We start from the raw sequence: 14,772 nt of genomic DNA on the forward strand, positions 1-14,772 counted from the left end.
AACTTTTTTTGAAAGTAAAGACATTTCAAAGGGAAGTCAAAATAATCTGAATCCCATATTGATCAGGGTAAAGATCTACTTTTACTTGGGGAAAAAATCCTACTTGCTGTGTGTGGGGAAACTCTTATGAGAAAGGAATTTTTCAGTGGAAAGGTATTTTTCAGTAGAAAATCAAAAATTTCTACTTTTACATCAAGGATTTATCTTTATTTATGTAGTTCCTTGGGTCAATTAGAAATCACCAAACATGCAGTTTCCTGTAATTTAAGGTACAATGTGCCGTCAACACTACTTGGTAGGAGACTAACCAAGTGCATCCAAGGTGATTAAGTGACAGACAGCTGCAGTTATGTTCTCTAGAAAGCTTGGTCCTTAACCAATTGGGCAAAGTTGTCTAAGGATATCACAGCCACAAAATCTGAATAAATGAATAACTATGTTTTTGTACAATGCACATTGATGACACTGAGGTTTTGGACTGGTCTTGCTTGACATGTGTACTACTAAATTTCTCTTCTTGGTTGTAACCTTCAACTAATCCAAACGGTGCATCATAGTGTTCCAACATTTCTGAATCAAGGTACCTCATATTTGCTAACTTAAAGTACATGTACATCTGTGACCCTTTACTCCTGTGCAAATGAAATTTAAAGGATCTTCACCCCAATTGTATTGCTAAATTTGTGGCTGCTGCAGCACTGCCACATTGCCATAGCCAGCATGTGATTATGATTTCAGATCCTCCCTGCCAGCTTCTCACAAGCAAAATCAACAGAGAAGGAAGTCAGAAACCATTCCCACTATTTGTTAGGGGGTTTTTTTGCCTGGCTGTGGTCATTCTGTTGATCTGTTTAGGTAAGTAAATATCTCTGAAGCCGTGACTCAACAGGTCATGGGGTTGTCTAGTTTGTCTTAATACTTATGCTACAGACCTATCAGCCTGACCTCAATACCAGGAAAGATTCTGGAAAAGATAATCAAGCAACGAATTAGTGAACACCTAGAAGCAAACAAAGTAATAGCCAAAAGCCAACATGGGTTTGTCAAAAACAGATCATGCCAGACTAATCTTATTGCATTCTTTGACAAAGTGACAAAATTAGTGGACCAGAGGAATGCCGTTGATATAGTTTACTTGGACTTCAGTAAGGCATTTGATAAGGTAGACCATAACCTACTACTAGATAAAGTAGAAGAATGTGGGTTGGACAGCATCACCACCAGATGGATTTGTAATTGGCTGACCAACCGCACTCAATGTGTAGTTCTCAATGGAACTGCATCTACATGGAGGGAGGTATGCAGTGGAGTATCCAAGGCTCTGTTTTGGGCCCAGTACTCTTCAACATCTTCATCAATGATTTGGATGAGGAAATAAATGGGGAACTCATCAAATTTGCAGATGACACCAAGCTGGCAGGAATAGCCAACACTCCAGAAGATAGCTAAAGATACCGAAGGATCTTGACAAACTTGAACATTGGGCACTACCTAACAAAATGAAATTCAATGGTGAAAAGAGTAAGGTTCTACATTTAGGCAACAAAAACGAAATGCACAGGTACAGTATAGGTGGTACCTTGCTCAACAGTAGTAATTGTGAAAGGGATCTTGGAGTCCTAGTGGACAACCATTTAAATATGAGCCAGCAGTGTGCAGCAGCTGCCAAAAAAGCCAACACAGTTCTAGGCTGCATCAACAGAGGCATAAAATCAAGATCTTGTGAAGTGTTAATACCACTTTATAAGGCCTTGGTAAGGCCACACTTGGAATACTGCATTCAGTTTTGGTCACCACGATGTAGAAAAAATGTGGAGATTCTAAAAAGAGTGCAGAGAAGAGCAACAAAGATGATTAGGGGACTGGAGACTAAAACATGTGAAGAACGGTTGCAGGAACTGGGTATATCTAGTTTAATAGAAAGAAGGACTAGGGGAGACATGATAGCAGTGTTCCAATATCTCAGGGGTTGCCACAAAGAAGAAGGAGTCAAACTATTTTCCAAGGCACCTGAGGGTAGAACAAGATGCAATGGGTGGAAACTAATTAAGGAGAGAAGCAACTTAGAACTGAGGAGAAACTTCCTGACAGTTAGAACATTTAATCAATGGAAGAGCGTGCCTCCAGAAGTTGTGAATGCCCCAACACTGGAAGTCTTTAAGAAGATGTTGGATAGACATTTGTCTGAAATGGTATAGGGTTTCCTGCCTAGGCAGGGGGTTGGACTAGAAGACCTCCAAGGTCCCTTCCAATTCTACTATTGTATTGTATTGTATATTAGCAAAATAAGTTTCATTTGGAGCTTTTTGTGCACACAGCACTGACAAAGATTTTTTTGGACAGTAATTCAGGCATAAAATGTAGAAAGTAACTTACTAGTCTTCATGTTTGCTAATGATTTTTAAGGGTTAAAATTATTTTGAAATCTATATCACTCTTATAATAACAGGACTCAGTTCTCTTGAATAATTCTTACTATCAAAGGAGACATATAATGCTATAAATATAAAACTGAAAGACAAAAAGTTAAGTATAAAAAGTGGAAGGAGGGGGACATAACTAAGGCAGAATATCAGCAAATAGCCCGAGCCTGTAAAGATGAAGTGAGGAAGGCTAAGGCTCACAATGAAGAAAGGCTTGCCACAAAAGTAAAAATTAACAAAAAAAGCTTCTTCCAACATGTTAAAAACAAGAAAAAAGTTAAGGAAACAATTGGTCCATTGCTAGGAGAAAGTGGCAAGAAGGTGACAAGCAACAAGGAGAAAGCAGAACTATTTAATTCATGTTTTGCCTCTGTCTTTACACAAAGGGATAAAACAGTCCAACCTATCAAAAGCAGCACCACAAAAATCAGATTAGGAACAGAAATTGAAAAAGGGAAGAAAATGGTAAGTGAGCACCTGTCTACCCTAGACGAGTTCAAATCACCAGGACCGGATGGATTACACCCCAGGGTTCTGAAGGAACTAGCAGACGAGATCTCAGAACCACAGAATTATATCTTTCAGAGATGAGCCAGCAGTGTGCAGCAGCTGCCAAAAAAGCCAACACAGTTCTAGGCTGCATCAGCAGAGGGATAGAATCAGGATCACATGAAGTGTTAATACCACTTTATAAGGCCTTGGTAAGGCCACACTTGGAATACTGCATTCAGTTCTAGTCGCCACGATGTAAAAAAGATGTGGAGACTCTAGAAAGAGTGCAGAGAAGAGCAACAAAAATGATTAGGGGACTGGAGACTAAAACATATGAAGAACGGTTGCAGGAACTGGGTATGTCTAGTTTAAGAGAAAGAAGGACTAGGGGAGACACGATAGCAATGTTCCAATATCTCAAGGGTTGCCACAAAGAAGAGGGAGTCAAACTATTCTCCAAGGCACTTGAGGGTAGAACAAGAAGCAATGGGTGGAAACTAATCAAGGAGAGAAGCAACTTAGAACTGAGGAGAAATTTCCTGACAGTTAGAACAATTAATCAGTGGCACAACTTGCCTGCAGAAGTTGTGAATGCCCCAACACTGGAAGTCTTTAAGAAGATGTTGGATAGCCATTTGTCTGAAACGGTATAGGGTTTCCTCCTAGGCAGGGGGTTCGACTAGAAGACCTCCAAGGTCCCTTCCAACTCTACTATTGTATTGTATTGCTTCCAATTTCTGAAGCATTGGCTTTAGAACAATATAAAAACTCACTCTTAAGTTTCTTTTGTTTTACTACTTCTTTAACCTGTCTGCTTACTAATGATTAAGCTTTATATCAGCATTGTTCATTCTGATTAATGATAGTCCAGGTATAGGTTTTAAAAACACCCCATAACCCAGGATTTAAAATTAACAGGTTGTTTAAACTGAAATGTTTTAGTCTTTATGGCAGCCAATGTTAGTGCCAATATAATGCTTCATCATGTTCAGACAGGTGGAAGGAATACATATAGACAGGTTGAGATTTCATCACTCACTAACAATCTGCTAACCATGATTAAGGTATCTCAAAAACCACATCTTCACTAATCCAAAAATATGCAAATGAAAGGGCGCATGGTGCCAAGTCAGGATTCGGGCATGGCTTAACATCATGAGCTAATCCAGCTCTAAAGATTTGTTAAGCATGGTTTATAACATATGGCACCCTGCAAATTCATCCAACTTTCATTCAGAACATTTTGATAAAAAAATGATATGAAACTCAAGATTCTCCAATCTGAATGACTGACAAGCAGACGTATAATTTCAGATGTGATAATCCACAAGCAGCAATATAATTTCATCATTCTTCTTCCTTCTTCACCATTGAAGACAGTAGATAGAATTATAAATTCTGCTGCATTCATTGATTCCTATTCAGATCATGTTCTTTCTTACCCCTTCAAAACCTTGAGGTGCTGTATTCAGCTGTCTAATATTGCAAGTTTTCATGGGAAAGCACTGTATTTAGAAATCATACTACATTTCCCCCTGTGCATCTGTTTATTTCCAAAATAATAATAATAAAAACACATTAAAAATCACCCACAAGACAGCAAGGAAAATAGAGAACTGCTCTAAATATTCTCTTCAATCTTTAGGTTACTTAAAGCCATCTAAAAGAAAATAGAAGAGGAGAGGAAGAGGAATACAAATTCAAATAGAAAATTAATCCCTAAGCCAATTTGCTTCTGTAACATAGTGAGGAGACCTAACTAGTTTTTCCATTAGTGTCTCTCAGAAGAACACTGGAAATAGTGTTTTAACGTGATGCAATGCTTATGATAAAATGAAAAATGAGTCCAGCTAAAATGCTTTTCTCTAAACTTTTCATAGAGCAAATATTCTACGACCTATTCCTGCAACTCAATCCAGCAAGGGCTATAAATCAAAACAAGCAATTATATTTTATGAATTCTCCAAATGAGAATGCAAGCCTCTAAGTTCCTCATATATAATTAAACTTGCAGCCAAGTCTCCCAATTGCATAACTATAACACAGTTCACTGAATTCAAATATTAAGCATTGGAAAAGAAAAGTTTCACATTGATTTAGTGGAAATAAATATATTGTGTTATAATAGCTGAATCTTTAGAGATAATGTGTACAGATATATTTGTGGGCTATTATAAAATCTATAGAATCTATTAAAAAATGCTGGAGCACAGTTATTAAATCTGCACTAGGGCGGCAAATACCACGAGATATCCATCTTTAAACTCTATGAATAAAATCTGGACCAAACAAATGCAATGAAATCAGAAAGCACAAATGCCTTAAGCCCCATTTGGGCCTTAGTGAACGGAAGAATGCTCACCTCATGAGACTTCCAGATCAGTCTTTTGGCAACTAGGGTGGATGTAATGATGTAATGGGCTGTTGGGTCGTTTTTCGCCCTCCCCAGGCTTCAGGAAAGCCTCTGGAGTCTAGGGAGGGTGAAAGCTCCCCCCACGCGGGGTGGGGTGAGGTGCAGGGGAAATTTCACATGCGTAGGTGGGGCAGAATTGGGAAATGATTCAAGCCCCCCAAAAGAAGAGCAAGCTTTCTTACCTTTGCCATAACCTTGGGGTTGCGACCATTAATAGCAAGTAAATGGGGAAAGGATGTGACAGGAGTGTTGGATTCCATTTTGCTTGTACTTTTTTTAAAAAACTTTTTGCCCCCAAAAATTCAAGTGGGTGGAATCACAGTGTCAAAGCTCTTTTTAATTCCAGAATTATTCTGAATTAAGATAAAAAGTTCGCCGGAATATACGTATGAATGGTTTCCATTTGCCTTCCATTTGAAGGCATTTCTAAGGGCAATTCTAGAGCTCTATGCTTCTTGGATAGCTAGCTACAGAATGTAAAATGCTACAGTTCATATATATAATCCTAGAGGAGCTGAAAGGCAAAATAGAAGGAAATAGCATCGATACTTACCTAGAAAAGAGACGCAGACTTTGCAGAATGTATGAAACTGGAATTTGCTAGCAGCCTCGAGAAGGGTTTTGGCGTTGGCGGAATCTATTACTAAGGAACCTGTATAAACAAATTCCAGCAGCAGTTCCAGAACATCCGCTGTGAGATTTGATAATTCCAGCTCCAGCTTCTCGCTGCTTCGGCTACTGTCCCGGGGTGACCTAGCAACAGCAGACAACGAAATTCTTACAGGACATTAACTTTCCCCCAACGGTTGTCACTTACTGCTGCCCAGAAAATCATATTATAAATTCACTGACATAGACTCTTCTTGTTTTTGTTTAAGAATAAAAAAAAATACTGTATCTTAAAGAACAGATGAACTCAAAAGGGTTTTTATTACTGGATCTGAAAGAGAAAAATCTGCACACTCAAAAAAAAAAAAAATCAGTTTATTGCTACTCTGCATATTCATGCAAAAAAATCGCAAACCAACGAAATGAACAAAAATTAAGAACAAAACCAGCCAACATTAATGAAAATATGGAATAGGATTAAATTTCAAAGGGAAGCAATACATTTTTATGTTTACAGTTCGCATCTCTCCATCATTGAATAACAAAGCCAAGCAGGAGAAAAATAAACCCTGCTTTGTAAATGAACACCTTATCTCTTTTTTATTCCCAGGAGCTGCATCCTTCATAAAATACATGGAATTATATCTCCAAATAGAAAGTAAATGGCAAAATGGAGCTTAAAAATGCTTCGTATTCTCAAGGCTGCAGGCAATTTGAAAATAATCTGCACATTTGGTGTCTGCACATTGGTTGACCCTAAAAATATATTGTTCCCTTTAAGGCGCTTAAAAAAAAATAGAGGAAGGAAGGAGACCCCTCATGGTATTGCTTTGAAAACTAAATACAAGACGAGATAGACAGACAAAATGGTTAGAGCAAAGGAGGGACGGGGGTAGAACAACGACCAGCTCTGCCACAGCCAGCCAGCAGCCATCCTCTCGAAGTCTCATGACTGTGGCCTACCGCTTTTTCCTGCGTAAAGTGCTGAACAATTGGGTGATCAAAATAGCGCCTGCATTTCAAGTGTGCATTAGTGCTTGTGAACTTATCAGACAAAAAATAGATACACGGGGAGGGTGGTGGGGTGTTAGGGGGGAAGGGCCCAGTTCCTAACGGCTGGCACAGGGATATAGCTGCTGCAAAATGCTAAAGTTGGGTTATACCTGAAAGGCAAAACAAAACAAAAAGCATTTGGTAATATCGAGAAAAGGGGAGGAAAGTCTGTTAGCATAGGAAAGCAAATGCCTTTTAAATGGTTAGCGCCATCAGCACCTTCTCACAGAAACCTTAATTGGTTTTAATGTGGGTTCAAGTCCGGGTACTCTGCCATTGAAACCTGTGTCGGAATTAACACCAACATTTGTATCAGCTTTCAGCAGCTCTCACGTCTCCCAATGATTACAACCTTTTTTATTTTATTATCCCACCTTTATTATTTTTATAAATAACTCAAGACGGCGAACATACCTAATATTCTTTCCTCCTTCTATTTTCTCCTGTGAGGCGAATTAGAGTGTGAGAGATAATGGCTGGGTCAGAGATGGGTTGTAAATCCCACCGCTACCGGTTTGCTCGTTCAGGGGGGTGGGTGGAGCCTTTCACCGCCGCCACTACCGGTTTGCCCGATCTGGGCCGAACCGGGAGCAACCCACCTCTTGGCTGGCCCAAATCACCCAGCTGGCTTCCATGCCTAAGGCAGGATTAGAACTCGCAATCGGTTGGTATTTAGCCTGGTGCCTTAACCAATAGATCTGGCACATTACTATGATTCCTATTTAAGACAACTCTGCTCTGATGCTACCAAACATTTTAATACCTCAACTTGAGAATATAGCGTATGCCTCAGCAATTTTGGTATCTTTACAGTATGGTTGCATTTTACCTGGGTAAAAGCTTACAAATTTTCCTATGAAATATTGTAAGTTTTATACAGAAAACAAAACAGAGAATGGTACACTTGGGCACTGCACGTAGTTCACAATTGTCTCAAATGCCTCAATTATTTTGTTGTTTCAGTTTATATGAGAGTCTCTTTCATCTCCCTATGTGCCTTTTTCTCAGTAATACCACATTGTTATTGATGAGGATGTGCTTACTCATTCCATCATCCATTGTATTTATGCTGATGAAAATAGCAACAAGGACAATAGCTAGTAGCTAAATCTGTTAAGGTAAGCCAGCATTTTTTCTACTTGCTTAACGGGAAAATCATAGATGGAAAAAACCTCACTTTTTGCAAAAAGGTAGAATGTGAATCTGGACGAGAGTATTTCTGTCCATGCTTTTGTCACAAGTTGCTAACATTTATATATGTTAATTGTATCAATAGTTCTGCAAGTGATTAATCATACTCAGTTCTCTCTGGAGACAAAGGAAGGTAAATGCATCCAGAAACCTGTGAATAGCTTTTACCACTATTATAATTTTTTTTTAAAAAAAAACCAAACCCAATATTTGAGACAACTTCAAATTGTTATTTCTCTCTGGAATAATTTTGTGATGATGTCGTCTCTTCATAATATACCAAGCAATAAATGGCTGTTCCAATTGATTAAGCACCAAAACAAAGCTAAGGTGTTTAATCAATCACAAAAGCTGCTCATGGAGAGCATAATACCCAGCAGAGATTTATTGATCTAACATGACTTGCCAGAAATGGAAAAGAAAATTATATCATTTTCTTCTTCTGGTGACAACTTAATATTGGCAGGATGAGGCAACAGAACTGCTGTGTGGCCCACAGATCAGGGTATATTGCATGACAAGAAAGTTCTTGACCCAATCAACAAAACAAATTACATTAAAACAAATACATTCAAAAAGCAAGCAAACACACAGAGAACAAATATGGCTTCCATGAAGATGTGGACAGTGTTGGACAAAGTTAAGAGAATAGATGGATTTCCATCATGGTTTCTAGGAGATAAGCAAAAGGATATAAACCCACCTAAACAATGGACTGAGTAGATTAACTTCTATAACTAGACAAACACCATCTCCCAATCCCACTAAAACGTATCAATAAAGGAAGGTATTTGTAGAAAGGAGGCGTCCTTGGTACTCTCTGAGCTTGGCTGCTTTCTTGAAGATGTTTCAGTACCCAGACTAGGTAACACTATCAGTGCTCACTCCACAACTTTAGCACTGATGACGCTACCTAATTTGAGTAATGAAACATCTGTGACAAAACAACCAAGGTCAGAAATCACCCCCACTAAAACCTATCTGGTAAACTGCAACAAGCAAGGACTGATTAATTAGGATCAACAGCTGTTCGCACTCTCATGCCAAGGCAAGAGATCTGTTCTTCCAAGGCTGCTCATATTACTTTGGGAACAAAGGCAAAAAAGCAAAAAACAAAACCCTCACAAGGGTTTCCCTTTTCCGTCTACTGGACAAGAAGCTGCTTCATTCTGCTTAATGGAAGGATCTATCCTGAAAGTAAAAAAAATGAGGACAAAATAAACATCGGATACAATAGGGACATTGAAATGGCCTCCAACTTTCCTCAGACAGGTGTGAGATCTTGCTGGACAGCTCAGGAAGCTCTGCTTCCCTTCTTTGGGTGAATTGAGGCAAATATATAAATTTTCATGATCTGCATTGCATTTAATTGTTATAGGATCTTCCAACAGTTACCTAACCTACTTTAGTGCATATAATGGATAGCAATCTATGGAGGTGTTTTTCACTAAATAACACACTGAGTGCAAGGAGAATATATGTTTCCCCAACGTTGAAAACATCACTTTCTGGCCACAATTTTTGAATCAATTTAGCCAGCTTTTGCCTAAATACTTTCTCTCTTACATACATATATAACCCAACAGTCTTTGTCAGAAACAAACAAAGATGACATTTCTTATTGCTTAAGAGGGCATCTGTCCCTATAAAACAAGGGTCTCCAAACTTGGCAACTTTAAGACTTGTGGACTTCAAGCCCGCAATTCTTAAAGTTGCCAAGTTTGGAGATGCCTGCCATAAAACAAGAATGTGCAATGTATTCAGACTGAAGTCTGCACCTGAGTAGCATACCAAGACCCATGTTGCTTACAGTAGCAACTGACTAAGGCAGGACACCTTTATGAAGCTAGGGAAGAAAATAAACATATAACATGGTTTCATTTTATTCAAATTAAATACAATAGAAGAGAAGTTATGTAGCTCAGGGTGGAATTGTGGAGTCCCCAGTACCCTCAGCTGATCCCACAATTAAATGTAGTTAATATAATTGTTCCCCATGTACTTTAATGATGCTCTCCTTCTGCCAAATTAAAATTACAGTTTGGCGACAAATTCTGGTGCAAAAGGGACTAGGTTAGGGTTATAGCTGTCTTTCCTTGACTCTCCCTGATTGCCTCTGAGTCTGCAGCAGGAAAATACTGCTGAAACAACCAAAGGCTGCAGTTGCTGAGATTACAGGTAGTCCTCGACTTACAACAGTTCATTTAGTGACCATTCGAAGTTACATCACCCAAAAAGTGATTTATGGCCATTTTTCACACTTATGACCACTGCACCAGCCCCATGGTCACGTGATCAAAATTCAGAGGCTTGGCAACTGACTCATATTTATGACGGTTGCAGTGTCCCGGGGTGTGTGTCATGTGATCAATTACATTTTGTGACCTTCTGACAAGCAAAGTCAATGGGGAAACGGGATTCACTTAACAACCGGGTCACCAACTTAGCTGCGGTGATTCACTTAACAAATGTATCAAGAAAAGTCGTAAAATGGGGCAAAACTCACTTAACAAATGTTTCACTTAGCAGCAGAAATTTTGGGTTCAGTTGTGGTGTTAGTTCAGGACTACCTGTAATCATATTTAAAGAGGGGAAAGTTGCATTAGCAATTAAGTATTTACAATACAACACAATAGTATTGTATTTCTATGGAAAGGAGTAGATTGGGTTATGAGCTTTCAAAATTTAGTTGTGTATACAGTAAATTGGAAAATCCCAAAAAAGAGAGAAGGGAATTAAAACTTTCTGGTGGTATATATGATACTACACCTGAAATGCTTTGTGTAGTACAAAGTGTCAAAATGTGCACTTGTACAATTTTATGTATTATTGGAGGTTGGCTAGAATTCATTTTAGAAATCAGTAAATACTTAAAATTGTATGGTATATTAGTTTTTTCCCCCTTCTCCCTGAAAGTTTAAATAGAATGATGTCATTTATTGGCCCAGTAATCACTGCTCACATTATAAAGGTCAAACATTTCACACTATGGCAGGAAATCAATAACTTCCCCCAACAATTCAAGGGGGGATTTTTTTGTTGTTGCTTTCAAAGAATAATGTCTAATAATTAATGATTTTTGTCCTTTTTTTATCAGCCTGGCATTGGAGAATGGATGCACAGAATAGTTGATCAGGCTTTATGAAGATATTAGGAAGTCAATCAGAACTGCACGCCACGTATAGCAGGGGCCAACCAATTTGCTCAAATTAGTATTAAAGGAGGAAGTGAAGTTTTTAACACCCAACTTTTATGAGGTTTATCAGTGAATTATTCAGAATAGACATATAGGGCTTATAAGGGCCAAACCAGCAAGAACCTGTCAGAACCTGCTGAATTTCACCCGTGGTCTATTTCTACACACAGTATGCACATACGCACACCTTCTCATCAAAACATTTCACTGGAAATTGTTTAGGTAAGGCATTATTTTATGGTATTAGGGCGTAAAGTTCCTTCAAACTCAAAGCTGCTTTCAAAAATTTTAGTTTATAGACAGGATTTGTACACAGCCTCCATCTACCCCCACAGGGCTAAGCTTCGTAGATCTCATTACACCTGCTAACCATATTTATTTTGGCTGATTAACCATCTGATTGCATTTTGAAGGCTGGCAATATTCTTTTTTCAAATTCACATTACATATGGAAAGCTATCTATACATATTATAGACAGCTGTCTGCTCTCTAGTTACTTGCCTGAGTTACATTAACAAGTCAAAACAAACTCAGGTTGTTCAAAAATGAAGCCATATGCCAGAAGAAGTGGTATGACTACAGTAATGAGAGATACAGTACTGAGAGATTCAGAACAATTGTTTCAGCTTTTTTCTATCTGAGGAATGTAACAGCATTCCCTCCAGAGGAGGGGAGTTTCAATAAGTTTCAAACTTATTGTAAAAAATATTGTTTTGTTGCTAGCAAATTCTTTTGACTGAAAGTTCCATGAAGCTTTGTCTGTCTTGGAAATTATTAGCTGGAGTCTATTATCTATATCTGTTATCTATTAAAATCTGTTTACAGTGGGTGAGAACACTATTTTAAATATCCCAACCTGTTTTATTTTAAGTTGGTCAACTAGCCAGCTCTGACAAGAATTAAGCACTGAACCAAATCAATTTTAATAGGAGTGAAATAGTGAACATGCTACTGAAATTGGTTTGATTGGTCTGGCATTTACATCAGACAAGCTATATTCATAAAAAGCTGAGGATAATTACAAGAATTTGGTTTGGGTTATTTACTATTGCTTTTAAAGACAATAGTTCCAATTCTATGCCTCAGTAGTTGGCTTCAAACACTGCCATTGTTCGTTTAACTATAGTAAATGAGTGTGGCTCACTGGAGACTTTAAAAAAGAGCCTGGACAGCCACTTGTCTGGAATGGTATAGGATCGTGATGGCGAACCTATTGCATGCGAGCCCGAAGTGGCATGTGGAGCCATGTTGCCTGGCACGCGTGGCATTGCCCGTTCATCTTCTGGGTTTCTGCCGCGCATGCGCGTGTGACAATCAGCTGGACTTTGTGCGTGAGACAGTGCCAGAAACTGGAAGAACTGGTCTTCTGTTTTCCAGTGTGAGCATGCACACCAGCCAGCTGATTGACATGTGCGCATGCGTGGCAGTTACTGGAAGACTTTCTGGGCTGCGTGCATGTGCACGCTGGAAACCAGAAGCTCATTTTCCAGCACGCACATGCCCCTTGGAAAGCTCCTTTTCCTGGCTGTAACCCAGGTGCGGGCCCGTTCACGAAATGCTCCCTTTTTGGCATTCACTGGTATAGGATCTCCTGCTTGAGCAGAGGGTTGGACAACAAGACCTCCAAGGTCCCTTCCAACTCTGTCATTCTGGGTAGGTTCGTATAACATGCTAAGTCAGAATCAAGTAAGCACATAATGGTTCAGTCTACTGTGAAAGCTCAATCCATCTCTTTTTAGTATCAAAGGACCCGTGGTGGGTTCCGGATTCGGAGTTATCCACATGCACATGCGCGGCACATGCTTGCGGTCTAGCATCAAATGATGCTTCCGCAAGCCTCCGTGATGCTCCAGCTGCTCCTTGGAGCGTCGGGCAGGCGCCGTACGTGCCATGCGCGTGAACGGAAGCACCAACAGCATAAAGCACTGGTAAGTAGTGCGGGGGTTGGGCCCTCCGGAGCACCGTACTGGAACAGTATCCGGTGCTCCGGGCAGGATCCGGTACACCCGTACCAGGGCGTACAGCCTGCAACCCACCACTACAAGGGACTCTACATTGTTTACTGTTGTGGAAAAATCAAAGCCCTATCATTAAAAAAAATTATCTTACACAAAAGTTAGTATCCACACAGCAATTCCCCTTATGTTTTCTATTTTTGGGCTGCCAAAGACTCCATTTTTCACAACTACCAGAAATGTCTCTCTGCTTAATTGAAATAAATCCCATAATTTAGGATTATAGCAAGTGAGCTAATCAGAAATATTTTTGGATTTCTACCAGGTATTAAGATATTCTGATTTTAGCACAAAAATCACCCACCCAAGCTTTATGGTGTTTGCTATTACTTCTGAGTCAAAGGCCTCTGCATAAGACTCTTGCTAATTCCATTGCTTTTGCTGCCAGTGCCACCAACAGGCTCCATTTTGTTCCTGAAATATGCCTGAGGGTGGTTGTGATATACCTATTATAATTTTCTATTTGTTCAATTATGTGTTATAGAAGTATATCGGTCCTTTCAGTATTTATGACTGTTTTATAATAGTTTCAGAAACTTATCTTGTAAACTTTACACATCTTTTTAGTTATTTTCAATTCTGCAGATGGATGCATTTACTGCCTCAGGATATGAGGATTTACCAGATCTATTTCAGCTTACTGGAAGGATGAATCTTTTGGCCTATGTTTACATTTGCTCGGTTTTGAGAAAATATCTTTCATTGGTGCAAATCCATGGATCTAACATTCCGCGTCAGTAAATTACTCACCATAGTCACTGTCGCTCTGTGGAGCCAAATCTGGCTTGATGAGAAATGCTGTGAGATAAATTTAAGCAAATTTAATGCTATAGTTGCTGAGCAAGTATGCTGAACTACAGATCTGCTATTCGGCTGTAACTTTCGGGTTGGGTAGGGGGGATAAAATCTTAAAAGCACAGCTTAAAATAAGAGTGAGCCAGTTGTCCTTGGAACAAAATGTTCCTTAACATGCTTGTCTTTCTTGGAAAACTTACTGATTAGGCTTCCTTAGAATCTGTTTCTAGAGGAACAAAGACAATGGACCGAAGAATAATTGTTGGCCCAAATACATATGAAAGCATCACCAGAGCCAGCCTGTCTACTATACTACATAATAGCTCAGTTGGTTACTGAATTAAACAAAAAATATACAGCTAAAATGTTCCTGAAGCCTCAAGGACAGCCAAGGACAGAATATAAAACATAGCAGGAAAGAACATTGTAGGCATAAAGCATTTTCTCTGGCCCCCTTTAATCATATTTACTACACAATACTAAAAGAAGGTAAGGAACACAGGTGTTGCTCTAACAATTAATTTTCACTCAAAAGTATCAAAGTATTTCCCGCTCTAAATTATGCAAAATTCCAGATACTGCAG

General features: G+C 39.0%; 1 protein-coding gene across 3 annotated transcripts in view; it reads right to left on the reverse strand.

The window, feature by feature from the left end:
- Positions 1–14,772, reverse strand: part of KLHL29 (kelch like family member 29) — a 495,400-nt gene that overhangs the window by 85,394 nt on the left and 395,234 nt on the right. For all 3 annotated transcript variants that reach the window (XM_081940648.1, XM_081940649.1, XM_081940650.1), the window contains one exon: positions 5,882–6,081. In XM_081940648.1, coding sequence (XP_081796774.1) covers positions 5,882–6,081 — 200 coding nt within the window. The remainder of the gene's footprint in view (positions 1–5,881; positions 6,082–14,772) is intronic.

Source organism: Natrix helvetica (assembly GCF_964273705.1).
Source record: "Natrix helvetica genome assembly, chromosome: 2".
Lineage (NCBI taxonomy): Eukaryota > Metazoa > Chordata > Lepidosauria > Squamata > Natricidae > Natrix > Natrix helvetica.